The sequence below is a fragment of the Myripristis murdjan genome, chromosome 23, assembly GCF_902150065.1.
Source record: "Myripristis murdjan chromosome 23, fMyrMur1.1, whole genome shotgun sequence".
In the NCBI taxonomy this organism is placed as follows: Eukaryota; Metazoa; Chordata; class Actinopteri; order Holocentriformes; family Holocentridae; genus Myripristis; species Myripristis murdjan.
In genome coordinates this window covers 14,529,270-14,548,413 of record NC_044002.1, presented here as the reverse complement: position 1 = coordinate 14,548,413, position 19,144 = coordinate 14,529,270, and the positions used below count along the sequence as shown (strand labels likewise).

The 19,144-nt window shown below is 40.6% G+C and overlaps 2 protein-coding genes across 7 annotated transcripts in view; one reads left to right on the top strand and one right to left on the bottom strand.

Moving 5' to 3' along the window:
• Nucleotides 1-975: 975 nt before the first annotated feature.
• Nucleotides 976-4,987, bottom strand: zcrb1 (zinc finger CCHC-type and RNA binding motif 1). Its single transcript, XM_030045543.1, has 8 exons — nucleotides 4,522-4,987; nucleotides 4,225-4,336; nucleotides 3,599-3,627; nucleotides 3,308-3,419; nucleotides 3,037-3,144; nucleotides 2,668-2,777; nucleotides 2,494-2,566; nucleotides 976-1,830 (listed from the first exon to the last, which is right to left on the bottom strand). Exons 2-8 carry the CDS (start codon nucleotides 4,306-4,308, stop codon nucleotides 1,681-1,683), a joined length of 666 nt encoding a protein of 221 aa, XP_029901403.1. The 5' UTR covers nucleotides 4,309-4,336; nucleotides 4,522-4,987; the 3' UTR covers nucleotides 976-1,680.
• pphln1 (periphilin 1) overlaps nucleotides 4,535-19,144 on the top strand; it is a 28,744-nt gene continuing 14,134 nt past the window's right edge. The window contains exons 1-10 of one of the 6 annotated variants that reach the window (XM_030045542.1): nucleotides 4,535-4,655; nucleotides 5,695-5,760; nucleotides 6,397-6,461; nucleotides 8,935-9,153; nucleotides 10,813-10,874; nucleotides 12,931-13,047; nucleotides 13,645-13,817; nucleotides 14,780-14,866; nucleotides 17,203-17,279; nucleotides 18,288-18,343. In XM_030045542.1, the coding sequence (XP_029901402.1) occupies nucleotide 5,760; nucleotides 6,397-6,461; nucleotides 8,935-9,153; nucleotides 10,813-10,874; nucleotides 12,931-13,047; nucleotides 13,645-13,817; nucleotides 14,780-14,866; nucleotides 17,203-17,279; nucleotides 18,288-18,343 (857 nt within the window). In that variant the 5' untranslated portion in view covers nucleotides 4,535-4,655; nucleotides 5,695-5,759. Of the gene's footprint in view, nucleotides 4,656-4,842; nucleotides 4,949-5,500; nucleotides 5,554-5,694; nucleotides 5,761-6,396; nucleotides 6,462-8,934; nucleotides 9,154-10,812; nucleotides 10,875-12,930; nucleotides 13,048-13,644; nucleotides 13,818-14,779; nucleotides 14,867-17,202; nucleotides 17,280-18,287; nucleotides 18,344-19,144 lie in introns of those variants that run through there. The other 5 variants (XM_030045538.1, XM_030045539.1, XM_030045537.1 and 2 more) reach the window with 5 other exon arrangements.

Genomic DNA, 19,144 nt, shown 5'->3' with positions numbered 1-19,144 from the left:
CCTTAAATGTCACATCTCACACAGACGTTAATGACTTTGATGTTATTTCCGGCAGCACCTAAACGCAGCACAAGCCATAATGTTGTGTCTGTAGGAATATGTTGTTACAATGGTAACAATCATCAGCTCACTGTACTTGGACTGCTTTGATGTCTTGCATCTGCTGCCTTGTAGCCTGCAGAAATAGCGCGCCGGTTAGATAACAGTCGCAGTGTAACATCGGGGAATCCCTCGCTTTTATTTGGCTGCTGACGCAGTGAGCGAGCATCCAGCACACGGTGTTAAGACTCCCAAGCAATTAGGTAGATAAAGCCAGCCAAAGCTTTTAATACCAAAGCACCCAAACAGATCCGCATTAAACCACCGACAATAAGATTTTATACCAAGGAATCCCATCTGAGCGCACCCCCATTCATTTGATCAGCAGGCCTACACAGGGCAGACTGACACAGCAGGTTGGTGATATCAAATATGAGTGGGAAGAGTTAAGAGCCATTCTTACATTCTTAGTGTTCATTTATAAGGCATGAAACAGCCTATTAATCATGTACCAGTGGGCCATCACAAACAATGTAGTATGTATGTCTTCTTGAGCCATTAGGAGAGAAAGTTTGATTAACAGTTGATATACAAAACTATCACATTAATTGTATGGGAATATTAAACCGCCTGTTATGTGTGTTTATCACCCCAATGGCACAAAACACAAAAATAAAAGCATTGCAACATCCTGAAGCTTAAAAATGGAGAGATGTAAGTAATACTAAGCAGATGTGGGGTGGTCACCAGCATGACGCCAGAAAGCAGGACACCTCCGGGGCGCTTTATTTAAGTCAAACTACAAAATGTGAGCTAAAAACCCCAGCAGAGGAGCTGCACATGAACAGAAATTGCTCTAGTAGCATCCAGGGCAGAGCTTGAGCCAGATATATGAATAATGCAAACGCACAGGAAAAAAAAAAAAAATGCACATGCAAGTTGCACAACATGGTTTTATTTGGGGTCTTAATCTTTTTATGACAGCATGGTATCCTCCTCTTAAACTGTCACATAATGCAAACAATATAGGAACAATATGTGCATTAACATCCTTTCTTCAACTCGACTTGTTTTTATTCTGGTGTGAATGAACAGTTTTTCATATTCTCACCCATCATGCAGTATTATGGGAATAAGAAAGATGCACAGTAAGGCTATAAAATCATAAATAAGACCCATTCTGTTAGAGGATACTTGAATTTACCCTTAGTTTTTAACAATTTCTGCACTGTAATCACTAGGAAAAAGCCTTAAATCTCTGTGTAGATTTACCACAGCAACCTCCATTTTGCTGCAGTTTCCATTGTGAACCAACTGATCACAAGCCCAGTAGGTCTAATTTATAATCTAATATGTGGATTATTGTCATTCCCATAAAACTATACTGTAAAAATCACACCAATAAGATAACACGTGATTACCCCAATGTTGCATTTACTGTGCCAGTGAGTTTAGAAACACAATGTCTCACTTAAAAAAATACTTTGCTGCCTTATCTAAAGCATGTTTTCCCACGCTTTAACACCACGTAAAATGACTTAAATTGGAAATAGAAAACTGAAAAATTATATTTACAAATTCGCTATTTGTTCTGCACGTTTTAGTTCTGTGCAAAACTATATGTACAGTATGTCGCCATGATTAGTCGCTGAGTTCCTCCTCGTCACTGAAGTAGGCACTCTTTTTGATCCTGGGTTTCTTTGAGTCGTCGGATGTCGACGCCCGAGCGCTGCCCTCTTGATCTGAGGCAGTCTGCTTCCTCCGATGTTCCTCTTCCTCAATTCGGGCTTGCTGGGATGGGCATAAAAGACACAGGAAATATGAAGACACTATAATCTAACCGCAAAAGTTTGTGGCAAAGTTTTTTTTTGTTTTCAATTACCAGAGCTACAAGTTCAGGAAGACTTAGGAAGTTAATGCTTAATAACGACTAAGAGGACTAGTTCAAACAGGTATGCTGAATCCCAGTGTTAATGTAACAAGTGACAAATTGGTCATAGGACACACATTTTCTGATTAACTTGCCAAATTGGATACATTAATTTGAATTAGGGATGCATGATGAAGGTTTTTTAGAGATCTGATATGCTGAAATTTTCCATCTCTTTTGGCGGATTAATATAGGAACATATTTTTTCCACCTAATTCCACAGAACATATTATGCTATTATTGTGATGGCCCACTGGCAGATGCAGACATAAAATACAGTCCTTTCCAAAATGTACACATTCACTGGGCAAAAAAACAACAACTTTATATCAATTTCTTCTGCTTCTTTTATATAACATTTACTTACAAACAAAACAAAACAAAAAGATTACATATCAGCATGTCATAGCAGCAGAAATTTAATGATGTGCTGATATTATTGTCCATCCTTAATTTTAATCCATTTTTAAAATATATATTGTCTATTTGTGTTTTCTCTTTGCTTTCCATATGAGAATACTAACCTGAAAGGCTATGGCTTGGCTAAGACTATCAAGGGCTGGGTCCTCCCCCTCCTCTTCACTTTCTTCCTCCTCACTGTTAGGGAAAATAGGTAGGGATTAGAAAAATTACTCGGTGTACATCCCATAAATATCTGATCAGCATAGATATTAATTGTAGCAATATGGAGCACTTACACCTGCTCAGGTTGTTGAGCCATTTTCTTCTTTTTCTTTTCTTTCTTCTTAGGAGGTTCCCTCTCTCCCAGCATGTTTTTGGGACACGCATAGCTGAGGTGCCCCACATCCTGTTTAGTGTAAATTGTTAACACACAAAATGATCATGAAATGACCTTCAAACACCTGGCAACGGTCTGTAAGTTGTGGGGGGTGGGGGGGTGGGGCGCAAAATGAGGGTGTAGTGTTATTTTGCCCCATACAAACAGTGTCATTATCTTTCATTCTGTAGTTATTTTTTCACAGTAAAAGCACAAACAAAAGGAAATACTTGCAAATAGAGTCCTAAAACCATCTCACTGGAGAAAAGCATGTTTAATATGGACTCACCCCACACTCGTAACATTTCGTCTTGTCTGTGTAGTTGCGTCTCCTTATAAACTCAGCTGCTCGCCCGTTGTCGATGGCAATGCTCACCTTCACTGTTCTGCCAAACAACTTTTGACCAACCACAACAGACACATAGAGGCCTATTTAATTATCTAACAACTCACAAGCAAATGACCCCTAAAGAATCATTGCCAAAAATATAGATTACACTGACTGAAGCTCAGACTTTTAGATTATTTGTAATCCACCAACAGTGTGAAACTGGACCCACCTGTTTGTTGTTCAGTGATCTTGCACAGTTATGGGCTGATTCTTTGTCCAAGAACAGAACAAACGCCACTCCTTTACTCCTGCGAGTGTCTTTATCCTTCACAATCGTAACCCTGAGAAAAGTATGGCAGATATATATATATTTTTTTTATTTAAAAAACATAATATTACATTGTCATAGAACATTATTCAGTGTTTTCATCTGACTTGTACATGATGGTTTATGATTTCTTAAGCCACTCTGCATTGCTGATGCTATAAAACTACAAATAGTGACAGAGCCATTACTCACTTCACAACTTTTCCATATTTAGTGAAAAGCTGAAATGAGAAAAAAGAGGTGTTCAGTAAGGAAGTAGCATGGACACACATACAACAATAGATACACAAGACTCAAGTTTGTTTCAGTTTCATTTTGGATCATTCTTAATTCAGTTCAGGCGTTATTTAATAGTGGCCATTTCACTGTAGTAAGAACATTTTTTAAACATGACATCACTGTATAAAATGACCCACTGTGCCCTTTAGGATGATCACAGCCTCATGAAACTTTACATCCACAACCTAGAGGATAATTCAAAATACAAAAATCACAGTAAATCCTAGAGTGCTTGTTGGTAATCTCCACCAGGAGCCAAAGAGAAGGACACAGAATTTAGGAAACAAAGAATGATCTTGGTCTTAAAAGTGAAATGACACATTGAGCTTTACACAGGGCCTGTAAATAAACAGCCCAGCCTCCTATCAGTTAATGCACTGGACAACAAGACTCAACCCAAGTATTTTTTAAGATTTAAACCTGCAAAAACAGACTATCATTGAAAAGTACTGATGAACACGCAGTTTATATAGCAGAGACACAACACCAACGTTACAACGCATCTTAGGCACTTTCTACCAAATTAAGAAACACAATACCTTGTGCAGGTCATTGTTGGTCAAAGAGAAAGGCAGGTTGGACACGTACACGGTGCTTTTGCTCGGTGCCAAACCCCCACTCATCCTGCTTTTATCTGACGAGGGACTGACACTGTCAAACACACGATTTAACATCAACAACAACAACAACACAAGCAAGCCACGAAACGTCAAGCACACCAATTCATCTTAAATCACCGAGCTCAATGAGAAACAAACTTCACCAGTAAACCACCACCGAGTTAAAACACACAGTCGTCTCCTAAAGCACAATTTGAAACAGAAACATCAACCTACATGTGTGAGGGATGTTCATTTAGCAAACAAACAGCCAGCAGGGTCCGGTGAAGTCGCACGATAATGACGACGCAGCTTGTCTCCACCAATGAAAAGACGCATTTCGTGTAGCTACCGGGAAAGGCTAGTGGATGGTAAGATTATTTTCATATATTGCATTGTCCAAATGTGGCTTTTTCGCATGTTAGTTGGTGCATGTCGCCCTATTGTGCGCTACGAGTCGTTGTACATATTTATTTGTGAATACAGGCGTGATAGTAACGGCCTGCTAGCACGCTCTCGGGTGAACTAAAATGTTAGCAACAGACGGAGGCTAGCTAATTAGCAACGCTAACCGTTTATGTTGGTTTCCATGACCGTAGCTGGCTGTTATAAACTAATTTCCCCACACGGGTGAAATGTCGAGGAGTTTTCCAGTTTGTCAGAGGTTAGCTGGCTGTCCTGCGGCGTTGTGTGGAGCAATGTGTTGTCACAGGGACATTTCCATGCTCGTACAGCAGGCGTGTTGGTAAATGTTGAATGGGGTCAGCGAGTTCTCTCCTGTCAACTTGCTTTAAGAAAAAAGGGGGAGAAAATCCTTTGGCTTCCCTGCTTGTGCTTATTCCACCTTTCATTTTACCTCTCAAATGACGCCAGTTTCTCTGTTTTCTTTAACTCCTCCACATAATGTCCTGTGTATGTAGTTTGAGGGAGCTTACTGTTTGGCTTTCACATCAGTGTTGTCCAGCTTGTGGCAAAAAAAACAGTGTATTTTGTTTCCCATGTTACTGAAAAAAGGATGAATTGAGCTGAAGGTATATTTTTAAATGTTTTAAGTTAAGGTACACTACACTGAGAAAACCTAAAGGCAGAGATGTAGGGCTGGGAAGATATACTTATCTCTTGATTTGAAGCTGTCATGATACTTGGATGTTGATTTGATATGTATTGCGGTTTGATATGATTTATTGCGTTTTTTCTGTTTTGAATTATCCTCAAGTTTGTGGATGTAAAGTTCCACGAGGCTGTGATTATCCTAAAGGTCACATTAAGGTTAGTAATAAAGGGGAAAAAATGAGATACTTAAGTGATTTTTTTTTCTAGCCACCCCTACAGTGATGGAACTACTGAGATGCTCTCACATCCTAATACTCTGTACACACAGTCTCACACTAATCTTTTGTCTTTTCACAGGTTATGTTGAAGATCTAGCTTAGTTTCCTTTGTAACACTGTTTCACAGCAGTCCTCGAGTTGACAAGTAAGTTGGTGATCAGCTTTGTATTTTCTCTACGTTTTCTCCTCAGCAGTTCATCGCCAAAGCAAAGAAACTGTGTTTAAGTATCTAAACAACAATAACTTTGGTACAGTGGCCTGTAATAGAACTAAAAGCGGGACCAAAATGTACACAGATGGCTAAAACCAAAAATTGTGAAATTTCTCCACAGGAAAATCTATAAAAGTGAGGAGTTCAACCAGGCATTTTTTTAGGTTTTGGTAAATGATTGGATGAAAAGTCTTGAAAAGTGCAATTGTTGTTCTAACTGTTAACATCTTAGTAGCTGTTCTCTTCTGATACATGCTGCATTATGACTATATATTTAATCTCATTTTAAACACACTGATGTTCTGCATGCTGTGGCGTTTATGTTGGCAGCCGTCAAACATTGCCTCCCAACCTGCAGATTGAATAAACTGTCAAATTTCCATTCTCTCATCCTCAACAAAAGTGTTGTGGCCTTATTGACAGCCAGTTGCTCCGTCACTATCAACTTCAAAGTGATAAATCTATGGGAAACATGTAAATCACAAAGAGGAAACAGAGAGAGGAACTTGTGAGCCTGCTTATTGTTTTGCACTATCCCTGTACGTCTAATTCCTGTTCTGCCCTTTGCAGTGACATACAGGAGAGAAAGGAATATACGAGAAATATATGAGGAACGCTTTTTACAGGAGAGACCGGTGAGTGTCTGATAGAGCGCAGTATTTTGTTTTGAAAGTCTTGTCAGTCTTTTTTTCTCTCTTTTTCATCTTCCTCTTCCTCTATTAGTTTTTATACAGTAGTATCACATTCAGTAGTAGGTGAGAGTGACTTCAGGTTACAGAATTGCTGTGTTTGGGTTCTGGCAGTTTGTGGGTCATTCACAATCACAATGTCCGCTACACGATCTTAATATTCCTGAAAGTAGGGAAACCATGATTAAAGAGCGTATTATAGAGGTCACTAAGCGATAAAATGATGTTGGGCTAACAACTTGAAGCTTAGGGGTAGGACTTTAGAGAGCTGTAAAGTCTTAGCTGCCACCATTGGTAATCGACAGCCTGGTAACATCTAGGTTGCGAGTCAAGTTTCTTGATGCAGCCATCTACCATGCAGTGAAGTGGGGAAATAAAACGTTGTGGGTGCACACTTAAAAAAAACATCAGAGATGATTTTCTACATTAGCTGTAGAGGTCTTGAGCTTGCCAGGAAACCATGAATGGCCTCTATAGACAGTTTTGACACAGGTCTGGAGGGTTTGGAGAAGAATAGAGTGGATTTAGTGAATTCCAGTTTTTTTGATACGCATGAGAATTGCACAAAAATGCCTGAAAAAGTTTGGAAAGACATTATTCTTGTGTTCTAATACACATAACTGCATAGCTACACAATCTATAATGGAGTTAGTAGTGTTGTAGTGTGTTGTAGTTCATAATCCTATTAACTATCCACTGTGGCTTACTTTGTGTTGTACACTGACCAAAGTCTTCAAATCCAGTGAAGAAGTTGGATTAACGTTCTCAGCCACAACAACTTGTTTAGATGTGCAGGGTTTCCGCCACATGTAATTGATCGTGGCGCACCGCCACGGCTAAATAAAAGCCGCCACGGCTTGGGAATGATGATTTTTTTTTTTTTTTTTCGGGTGTTAACACAATTTAAAGTATATTGTATGAATGACCTGTGAAAACGACCCTACATACACACATAGCATATATTTGCGCACATATACTTACTATGATCAGAGTTTTAAATGATACATTAAATATCACGACATGTTACACTACGCCGCAATTAATTTTATTTTGAAAACGCACCGGAGTTATCACCCCCCTGCTTTGTCCTACTGCTGCGCGCTTTTTCGGATTGTGGATGGCTTGTGGCTGGGGCTTCTGCAGTGTTCCTGGTAGTATTTGGGGGGCAGGAGCTGCTACAGGAACGTCCTCTGGCTCGGCCCTCTCACCTGCCATGACTCCACTGAGAGGCCGAGTGAGAGGACGTTCCTGTAAAGTTACCGGGCGGTTGCGCGACCATGACCGGGGCATCAAAATGCGTGTTGTTAAAAAAGCCTGTTGTTAGCGTTAGCTAACGTCCGCTAAAGCTAATGTTAGCGTCCCTAAAAATGCCGGCTAAAAAGTGTGTTGTTAGCGTTACCTAGCACGTTAGCGTTAGCTTGGTAGTGTTGGTCGTGTTGCTAGGGACGCCTAGTGCCCGGCTGTTTGCTTTCTGTTGACACCACATCGCGCCGTGAGTAAATCCAGTCAGCACCAAGTAAACCCCAAGCCCCACCCAGGTTTGGTTTTTCTCAGCATCAATGGGCCACCTCTGGCAGAGTTGAACTACAATAGAGCCTAAGAGCTCTTTTAAAAAAAAAAAAAAAAAAGAAAGATGAAGTGCTCTCAGCCAGGCTGCACACTGCCAATAATACAGTCTTGCAATATATAGCAATGTAAATAAATGTGTTTCTGTTACATGCTAACACATTTGGTCCTGTTGGCTTGCTTGCCCCCCCCCCCCGGTGGGGACATTATGGTTGGGGGGGCGGGGGGGGGTTCCGTCCACCTCAGCACCACAGTTTCAAAAAATCCTGGGGGAAACCCTGGATGTGTAAACATAATTGTGCCATCAGTCTTGAGAATTTTTACTGTTAAATCACCCAAAATAGTCTGAATATTTCAAGTGGAAAATGTCTAGGAGGAGACAGTGTGGTATTGAAGCATCACTGCCCTTTTAGTGAGGTGTTTGTTTTTTGTTTTGTTTTTCTCACACAGCATCCAGAATCCCACTACCTCAGACACACTGCCTCTTGTTGAGCGCTTGAATCTTGGTTTGATTAGTTGAAAGAACATTTAGACGATTTTATTTATTTTTCATTTCATTATGAATCTACTCTTATTTTCTATTGAAAGTGTGCACCATATGAAAACTTAGACTGGGGAGGATTTAGGGACTAAGTGCTATGCTGTTTACTAATTTCATATTTTTTATGGACTTCACATGCATTGTTTGATGAGTGAGGATGTATTGCATGTGAGATTCCCCTCAGCTTTGTTGAAACTGCTTTGAATTTTGAATCTGAGGAATTCCCCAGAATGAGAAGTGATCAAATAATTGAAAATAATGAACACAGTTTAACTAAAAATGGTTAATAACGAAATGCTCCCATCACGGTAGGGGCCGTACCCACGAGCAGCCGGGGCGGGGGAGAGGAGGGGGCCTTTTGGCAGACCAGAGGATGACTATGGCCGTGGTGGGTATGAATACGATGGGGGTCCCCGCTTTTTCCCAAATGGAGGTGGCCCACGCAGTTACCATGGCGAGGATCAGAGGGGGTACCATGGCGACAACCTTCACTTCCCAGCTGAACGCAGAGCTGTCCCACCATCAAGGAGGGTGAGAGGATTACTGTTGTGCAGAATTATAATACTATTTTTGTTTTAGTTTTTTTTGTCCATATACTCGATGGGGAAAAAAAGTAACAGAATACAAATTGTGTGCAGGTAAGATTAAATAAAAAAAAAAAAAAAAAACTGAAGTTTGAACAAGCAGTCATAAGCGAAAGATGCTGAGTTAAGCACACCTGAAGTGGATAACTAAATTACAGCGAATTGGAAAATATACAAAGGCATACAGTTACAAACACACTGGAGGAAATTCGGCAAAGCCGTTCCAAAACAGTATGGGCTGGAAAGTGACTTGTAAAAGCCAAAAATCTCAGCAACTGGCAAAGTAATTGTTGAGTCTTTGAGTATCACAGCCCTGATCAAAACCAGGCAATACAGTATGTCTTGTGCTGTGGGACAATGGAAAATAGTTAATATAAGCTTTTCAAATAAAAACTGTAAAATGAATAAATAAATTGGAGAGAAGTCGGTTCCCTTCTTTTGCTAAACCAAAAGCAACACATCTATAGTTTAATTTAGTTGAACTCTCAAACTTCTCCACAATGTAGTTAACTATTAGTTTATTTCCATGTAGAGTAACTAACTGATCCTCAACATGCAGGGACAACAGGACATCACATTTAGAGCAACAAGACAGCACAAGGCATGCAATAGATTGTTTACACAATTGTTATTTGTATAAACAGCATATGAGAAGCTGTGGGGCAGAGGACATCATACGGCAATAGAATATGATATTCCCCTATGCAGGATATGGTGTAAATTATCTCCTACGTGGGATGGACATGGTTCAGCATACATTAATGCTCTTGGTGTGTGCGAGGAAGTGGTAACAGACACATTAAAATAAGAGGGTGTCAGTAGATTACTAATATTTTATCTAATACCCTCTAGTGTTGGCTTCACAACAGTTATACTTTGAAGAATTTTATTTCCAAGCAGTAATTAGAAATTCAAACCCATGGGGCTAAAACTCTGTTTTCCTGGCAGTTTGTTATTTTTCTCACCCCAAAATCATCCTGCATTCTGTGATGTTTCACTGCACTGCGGGTCTGGAAAGTCTGTAAAAATATGGGAACTGAGTTTGATTATTCCCAGGTTTTGGGACGTTTTTTCAAATAAACAGTACATACAGTATGTATACTGTATGCCTGCGGACAAACTGAAATTTCATATTATGTGAGGTGTTGTTGTAAAGAGCAGTCTTTAGTCTCTGAGTGATGTTGCCTAGTTGACAGCTATTAAAATTCACAAACCTGAGATTCTTGCACTAAAAACCATGAACTTGCAACCTAATCAAGGCACTGATTTTTTTTTTTTAGCCTCACACCCAAAAGGACATCTTTGTCTAGATAGGGCTTCTATAGGTGAAAGGCTTTCGATTTAGGTGTGAAAATTTACAGACTCTTTCTCCCATACAGTTTGTCTTGAATGATTGTTATTTTTATACACACATCCAGGTATATCTGCTTTCAAAGTTTGCTCTTTGGATTATTCACATCCATCCAGATGGATTTTTAATTATTTTATCACAAGTTGTAGTTTCTTTCACCTGTGGGTTTATTTCTTCAAACAGTGTTTTTCCCCTGTTTTGTATCATTTTATCTTAAAGGTTTCAGTGGTTTGTTCTGTGTATTGTGTCTTGCAGGAGGACTATCCTTACAGAGTTCCCAGAGAAGACCCACATACAGGACGCCCCATGGAGTTCGGGTAAACTGTTTCTCCTCTAGTGCCTGCTATGCTGAAATGTTTTTGTTTGTTTCATTTTGTTATTTTTTTAAGGGGATGCAGTGTTTTTCTGTCTCGTCTGTCAAGTTATATTTCAGGAGTGTTCTAATCTTGAACAGCAGGGGACAGTCTATTTCCACCCATCTGAGTCGTGAACAAGTCCACTGTGTTTATTCTCTTGGATTGGCCTGAGGGGGAATGGGGGGGGTCTTCACAGCAGTAGGCCTCTGCTTTCAGTATCCCTCCCTGTGTGAAATGTTTGTTTACATAGCACTGAGCATAAATCATGGTCGGCTCTGACCCATATTGGCCTGTCTCAGCTTATTCAGATCTCCTGCAGCACCAGCCTCAAGGCTCGCTCAGCTCTGCACTGTTAGAGTTTAGACAACTTTTCTGTCCAACAGTGGTTTAATTTCTGAACAGCGTCCACCTTTAGGCTGCAGGGGGTTTCAGAACATTAGGCTACAGATTGGTTTACTGTGTTTATTCAAAATCCATAGCTCTAATCCTGCTGTTATTTAAATAATTTTATGCCATAGTATGGTAATGTCATCTGTTGTCAGCACTTTTTGCTTTGACCCCTGCAGACTTTACTATTGCATCCCTTTAAATTTGACAATCTAAGCGTTGTAGCTTATCTTACTGTTGTCCGTCACTGCAGATATGAGCTTCAGCTGAAAGGCTAAAATGTAAATGGCATGGCAAGCCAGACTCCTGTCTCTTCTTAGTAAAGCTTTACTTTTGGGTTCTGAGGCTATTTTCATCCAGGAAATCATATTGAGTAAATGCAGTCTCTTCCAGAGACCCAAACTCATTTAATCATATTGCTGTGCCGGTAGTGTAGGGCCCAACACAAACAGACTCGTTTTGAAGGCGGACTGGAACTGCCAGTTGTTGGAAACACTTTCAGCTTACCATCACAAGCTTTAAAATGGTACTTTATTCAGTACCATCTGAGGTTGAATGGAAGCATATTTTATCATGTGATTGATTGCATTATTGTGTGTTACATGTTATATGCCATATACGTTGCCACATTGAAACATCTTATTCTCTAAATTAAAATGTGCAGGAACTAGTTGCAAAGTAGAGACGTGATCACAGTATTTTGAAGCACTTTGTTACCCCTTAAATGGTAGTGGCAGCAACATTGAAAATCGGAATGGAAAATTGGCATCACGTTTCAGACTTTTACTGACTAGTTTCACAGCTCAGCATGCCAGACAGGGCTACGTAGGTTTTCACTTCAAACACAACTCTGGCTGCTTAAGGGCACCGAGGTCACCTCTGGGCTCCTGATTGGTGGGATTGGTGCAGGGAGAGGTCAGAGGTCAGTTGAGAGGCAGAGCATAGGGGGCAGGGACTCCCTAAAAAAAATCATGCATGGCTGGACGTACAGGAGACTGCAGAAGTACTATTTGAATGCCATGGCATTGATGCTTCTTGCACTTTTTCATGATCACCTTGTGGCTGGAATCTCTTGCACGCCAATTACTGAATAACTGTTTGGAGTCATGTCAGGTTCCTGACAAACTACAAGGGCAGAAGCAGTTTGCCCACATTTTCAGACCATTATCTGGCAGTTGGACGAGTTCCACCTTGTACATTTGGTCTGTCTGTTTACAGTAGGCCTTTGTGCTGAGTTGTAACCATATTTGGCAAGTATGAGTTAATCACCCTCAAGTGTTTTTTTTTTTTTTTCTTTGGCAACATATTCCTATTAATTTCTAGATCTTGTTTAGGAAGATGCCTGTGCTGTTTCATTATGTTTTAATGTACTGTGTGTATACGTTGCATTTGGCATAACTGGTATATAACTCAATGGATACAATGTAGCACTAAAACTGCCATTGTTAGAAGACATTCCACTGAGGACTCTTGTACTAAAAATGTGCACGGCTATTGAATTGCTAAGGCTCTTTGAATAAAAGCATCCAATCAAGTGGTATTTGTTATGCTAGATGTTTTTCTGTGTGTGTGTGTGTGTGTGTGTGTGTGTGTGTTTATAACTGAGCCACATCTGTTCTTCTTCCCTCAGCACTCGAGCCCCACCTCCTCACAGTGTGCGAAGCCAGGGCATCTACCCAGCACCCAGATCCCTCCCAGAAAGCGGAGAAGACACACTAGTGCAAGCCATCCTCAACTTGGACAGAGGGTACAAATGAATGAATGTTTTAAATCAGTCCTTAGGGGACCATTATGGTAATATTCACTATGGTGTAAGCCAGCCTTTGTCAACCAAGTGCTATCAAGGCTCCAAGTTTTGTCACTTTAGTTAAACATTACATCACTGTCAACCAGAGAGGAGGAAATACTCAGTGAAATCAACTGGTGTAGTCATCAGTTGGAATGAAAACCTTCTTGCTTGTGGGTCTCAGTGGCACATGGTTGACGACAATTGGTCTAAGCCCAGATAAAGAAGGAAAGTGAAAGAGATGTTTGGTCTGTGCTTGTTGTTGCAGATGTCACTTTGACATAATTTCCTTGTTTCTTTGTCTGTCCCTCCTTCCCTCTGGTTCGCTGTTGCAATTTGTTTTTCTTTTTTCAATCTATCCTCCCACTCTTCCACCCCCACCTCTTACTCTGCTATTGCTCATTTGTTTACATCGAGTCCAACATACTTTCTGTACTTTGTTGAGTCCATAAAGAGCAGCAGCACCAAAAATCTGCTCTTAATCACGTCTGATTTTGTGTAGATATGATTGTTTTGTCCCGTATTTACCACACACGCACACTCCCTTTGTTTTCTCAGAGAAGATCACTACAGGAGAAAGGCAGCACCGTTCCCTCCCATCAGAGAACGTTCCCCTGTACGCAGAGAGGTGGCCCGCTCCCCCCACAGTCGCTCCGGCTCCAGTGTCAGCAGCAGAGGCTACTCACCAGACAGGACCAAGAACTTGCCCTTCCCTTCACAGCAAGGCAAGAGTGCGTACAATAATAAGAAATCCTTAAAACTTCCCTTAGCCTGGTGTAGTGGGGGTCTCTACACTTGACATTGTGCTTGGGAACAACTCTCCCTCTGTCTTTTTTATTAATTTTGAATTAGAGGAGGGGGGTCGTGACAGAGCAGTGGCCTGTCAGCTATTGGTCCACACATTAGTAACGTCACAGTCAAATCAAAGTCCTTGCAAAACAAGTCATTTATTTGTTGCCTGCAATTCCCCTGGTCATTGTGGTAATGCATGTTGATGACCAAAGTGAAATTGTGGCCCATAATGTATTTCAATACTGTGCTGGAATGCTATAGAGCATATGCATACTCCACTTTTTGGCAGCAGACAACTGTGGGTGTAGCACATTTCACAGGCCATATTGACAATTATGAGTGTTCCAAAGACTATGAAGCCCCCACACACCATCCTTTCCTAATGTCACAATTCCTTTATTGAAGCTCACATTGGGAGTATATTGTTGGGACCGTGTTCAAGGGTGTGTCTGTGTGTCACGATGGTGATTTCAAAACAACTATGTGGCCAGTTTTAAATTGGACAGCATTTGGCCAGAGGTTGGTTTTAGGTTTCCACCATGTCTCACAAGCAGCATTCAGTCAGTATAAATCTATATAACAGTCCACAATTTGAACTAAATCATTCAAACATTTGACACCTGCTGTCTCCAACTACGACTTTAAGCTCGTCAAAGGCAAAGGAAATATCAGGCATATGAAAAACATCATGATTTTATACAATATGATCGACAGCACATTTGAAAATTACAAATGTAAATTCACATATTACATCATTTTAGAGGTATGACGGTTTAACAATGTATATGTATTGTTTTGGAACAGCAGTCCTCATTTTCTCTCCTCTTTTTACTAATTTGCCATCTAGCTGCAGTGATAACACTTCTGCTTATGACTGATATATGACTGACTGGCTTTGCAGGTGTGGACGGTCCAGAGGGACATGCTGGTATTTCTGAGCACCTCTGGGGGGCGCTCTTTTCCCAACAGAGCGGACATGACACTCTGGGTCTGTACACTGAGCCGTGTGGACAATGTTGGACCTGGGTCGCAAAAGGCTGTCGGTTCCTCACATCTCTTTGCCTCCTTCTCATGTCAGAACACATCAGAGGGAATCATCCCACACCCCATACATCTCTACTGACGAGATTTGAGATGGATGCAAGGATGGCGGAAACAAATCAAAAGCCATGTGTTACTTAAAAGATTTAAAAAGCAAATGAAAAAAAATGTAATCAAGTTTGACCATATTATGCTCAATAGTCAATTAAAATAAGCATTCTTCATATATACTTTAATTCTAACCACAGTGACTATATTTGACCCAGGTCTTTAGTAGAGTGAAGTTGCCTTGTGAATTTTGATTCCTAATTAATAAGTAAAGGCAGCTTCACTGTGTAGAGTCCCTTTTATATTCTATCCCTACTATCTGCCCCAACCCCCCGCCCTCTTCGTGGAGGTACAGTAGCACTTAATTTCCATGATTCCTGCACATGTCCAGAAATACATGAATTCTGATCATTTCCTAAAAATGTGTTAATTTTAATTTCTAACAGGTTATTTTTCAGGGAAGATGTACAGCTACACTGTTTATGTAGTTGTAATTCTAGCCTCCATATTGTTGGCATTTTTAACTTTCATCACATTTGCAAACAACTAAATTTGTTAAATATAATGTGTGCCTTTGAAAAAGTGTGGTATTTTGAAAAGGAAAATGTGCAGGAACTGTGGATTTTACAGTCCGGATCAAGGTCGTTCAAGCAAGGTACAAAACAGTGTACTTTTAAAAGACCCTGTGTATAAAAAAAAATAATGTAGTCCCCCAGTGTCTTGTGTTAGGCTTGTCATAAACTTTCTGTGCTGTTCTGTACTAAGCCCATAGGTACATGCCTGCACTCTCAGCACACAGTCAAACCACTAGTGATGCTAAAAGTCTTGATGTGCCTCTGCATCGCCAAAAGCGCTTTCACAATCAAGCATCTCACCCCAGGTCTGAGAGGGTGTTTTCACACTTACTATTTTAAACCCAGGTTGAAGAGACACACATTTTTTAAAGATAATTTGTCATATATTTAAGTTAGTATGGAAAACAGTGCCACCATAGTGAACCAGAAATGGTATATCACAGGTGTAGAAACTAAGCCTGTCCTTAAATATTTTACTTCTCCAGATATATTTTAGTTGGTGATTTTCATCTTACATTTCTTGTGACAATTTAGTTGTATTTTATTTATTTGTTTATTTTTTGCCAGCTGATGCTGTTATCCTGGGAGAATAATACCAGTTTAATTGTTGTCATGGTAGCATCAGTTGTTACTGCTCTGAATGCTGCCAGTGCTGGGAGATCTCAACCCTGTTGTTTACACTTTTGGCCCCAGAGGAATTGCCTCTCCCCAGGCTGAAAAATATCCACCCTGGACCGAAGCAGGGTTGAATTTGCCCTGCGGTGAAATTTCTGTACCAGGCTGAAAATGAATGTGAAACTGCTTGTAAGCTTACCCCAAGGTCGCCCCAGGTTTAAAATGTGAGAGTGAAAGCGCTTTAAGTTATTATTTTTTTCCAGTGACAGTCTTTTGACAGTGGAGACAGCCAAAGTTGACATAACTAACATCTGGGCAGGCTGACAATAAATTTACTGGACTGTAAAATAAGCAAGTGCTGGGGTGCCTCCCTCTTTGCTGCACGTTGTTCGAAGGCTCTGTAGAGCTCAACCTCCAAAGGCCCTTGTCTCCACCACTAGTACAATTTCATGTAGGTCTTTTACCCTCTCCAGTGTGGGTCATCTTGTCTTTAACTTTCCATTATATTGGTGTGTGTTCTCATTGAGTATGCCCAGTGGACCTTAGAATAACAAGTGGTCATCCTGTTGAAGTGGCAGTGTGACAGACAGATGACGTGATGATAATTTTTTTTCAAATTAAATGCATGATCGTAGCCTCTTGGAAGTAGATACTGGGATCATTTTTTTTTTAAGATATAGTTATAGAATTTCTTCAGTGACAGTAGAGAGACAGGAGAGGCATTGGAGACAGAGAGAGAGAGAGACAGAGGGAGAGGATGACATGCAGCAAAGGGCCCAGGCTGGATTTGAACCCCGCTGCAGTAGGGCCTTAGCCTTGATACATGAAATGCGCTCTACCATATGAGTTACCGGGGCACCGATCCTGGCATCATTAAACACCATGTTACTTGAAGCAGCAACCTGCATCAGTAGGTAAAGCATCACAGCAATAATTGTGTTGGCTGGATTGCAGGAAGGCCATCAGATGTAGTTGTGATTTACTTAATGACTTTGTGGTTTGGTTTTCCTGTAACATATGACAAAACTTTTTCTCTTATAGACAGGTCAGGAAAGTAACCTCAGCCGCCATCTGATTTTGGCAGTGCATGATACATTATTTCTCTACCAACCACTTATGCAGGTAACCAAACATCATGTAGATGTCATTTTGTTCTAAAAATGTTGTTGGGTAGGGAAGTGGTGAAAATATGTGGTTAATATTGAGTTGAGTTTGTAGAGACTCTATTGTTTTGAGCAGTGCTGCATTCATGTGCTTCAACTAGACCAAGGGCACATTATACATGGTATATGCCATATTGCATTCCCTTTGCTTACATTAATGGAAGAAAGATGACATACAGATACATTGGATCTGAAATATACCAAAGTTATTATCACCACTGAACTTCACCCATTCCCAGTTTGGGTAACCTTAGAGAGTGAACATTGCTAATGTGCCCAGCAGCCAGCTTTCTCCCCCACTCCATCTGCCACTTTGTCAGGCCTCATAAAGATGCCACCGGTTTGTGTGTGGAAGAAGAGGGGAAGGGTGTAGGGTGTCTGATGGATATTCCTGAAGCCACAGTTTCCACAGTGGGGTGTTTTATTATTATGGCTAGGGCTTTAGAGTTCTCATATGGTCATAGACTATGATGATTGGCTACAAAGCCTTGCGTGGTGCTTCGGCTTCTACTCTGTCACAGGCCTGTGAGGAAAAGGCCGCTAGAAAGACAAATAGAAAGTGAGTAACTGAGAGAAGATAGAGGATGTGGTGTCCAATGAGCGACTGGAAATCTGTAGAGATTGGAGGAGTTGCTTGAGGAGTTTGTAGCTTGATGGTGAGCCATCTGTTTCTAAGATTGTTCCAGATGTTCTAGCCCAGGTACCTGTCTTGATCCTTGAGCACTACATCAACACCTTTAGTGCGCCCCAATAACCACACACACACACACACACACACACACAATTACATTTACTTGCCAGGTGTGGGACTGAAATCCTGCAGCTTCCTGCAATTCATCCTCTTTGTCTGTCTCTCTCCCTCTAGTTTACCTTTCTTTGTCTTTTCCCCTTTTTCCCTCTGCACCTTATGCCCTCATTCACTCAAATTTCACATTGTCCATTTTCTTGTCCTATCTCATTTCTTCAGACAAAGTTCCTGGCCTGTCAAGAGATGGCTCTCCACAGAGCACAACCTCAAACAAGGTAAGCTATAATAATTGAAAAGGCTAAAATAAATATCAGCGCTATCAAAGAAAAAAAACACTTGACTAGTGTTTATTAAATGGTTACATGGTCAGGCATGTGGTGAGTGGTTTTTATTACCGTTAGCTGCTAAAGCCAATTAGAAAATTATTTCAGTAATTTCAGAGAAAAACCATGGCCATCCATGGAAATGGAAGCATTACCCTTTGTAGATACATGGTTTTTGTCTTAAAATAAAAAATAATAATCTTTTCCAAATGTCCAGCCATGTAAGGACTCTTCATTTATTTAATGGATAGTGTGGATTTGACCTCTGTCACTGTACAGCTGAATGCATCTGGAACTACTTAAATTCTGTCCTTGTTATACTTCTCTAAGTGTTTAGTCCCCATTGAAGTATGTTAATGGGTTTTAAAGTGGCCCTCACGCAGAGCATGAAAGGCATCAGGGCTGTGCTTTGTTTACCTGTGGTGTAAGCAGACTTCAATCACACAGAGCCTTGTAACGGTAGAGGGAACAAGCGTAATTTTCGACACTAGTAGAAGTTGTGCCTCCCGAAAAGACCCCCCGTCATAGTCTTGTTTTCATCTTTTTGAAGAGTTTGTTTTAATTGTTTTTGGGTGAATTAAGCATTGCATTTAGATTTCTCTCACCAGCTTTTACGGATACACGCTTACTATGCTGAGATGTCTCCATCTTGGTGGAGCAATGTAAACAGAATCGGAAAGTGCTCTGGGCTACGATTTGGCGAGGGCCAGTGAGTCTAGGCTAGGGCCACCCAGACTGTATGTGAAGGGGCTA

What these genes read in the sequence shown, in the direction of transcription:
- zcrb1 (XM_030045543.1), bottom strand. Translation starts at nt 4,308, where the DNA reads ATGAGTGGGGGTTTGGCACCGAGCAAAAGCACCGTGTACGTGTCCAAC. An exon ending in CCAACAATGACCTGCACAAG is followed by an intron (nt 3,628 to 4,224) that starts GTATTGTGTTTC and finishes TTCTCATTTCAG; the next exon opens with CTTTTCACTAAATATGGAAA. An exon ending in GATCACTGAACAACAAACAG is followed by an intron (nt 3,145 to 3,307) that starts GTGGGTCCAGTT and finishes GTTGGTCAAAAG; the next exon opens with TTGTTTGGCAGAACAGTGAA.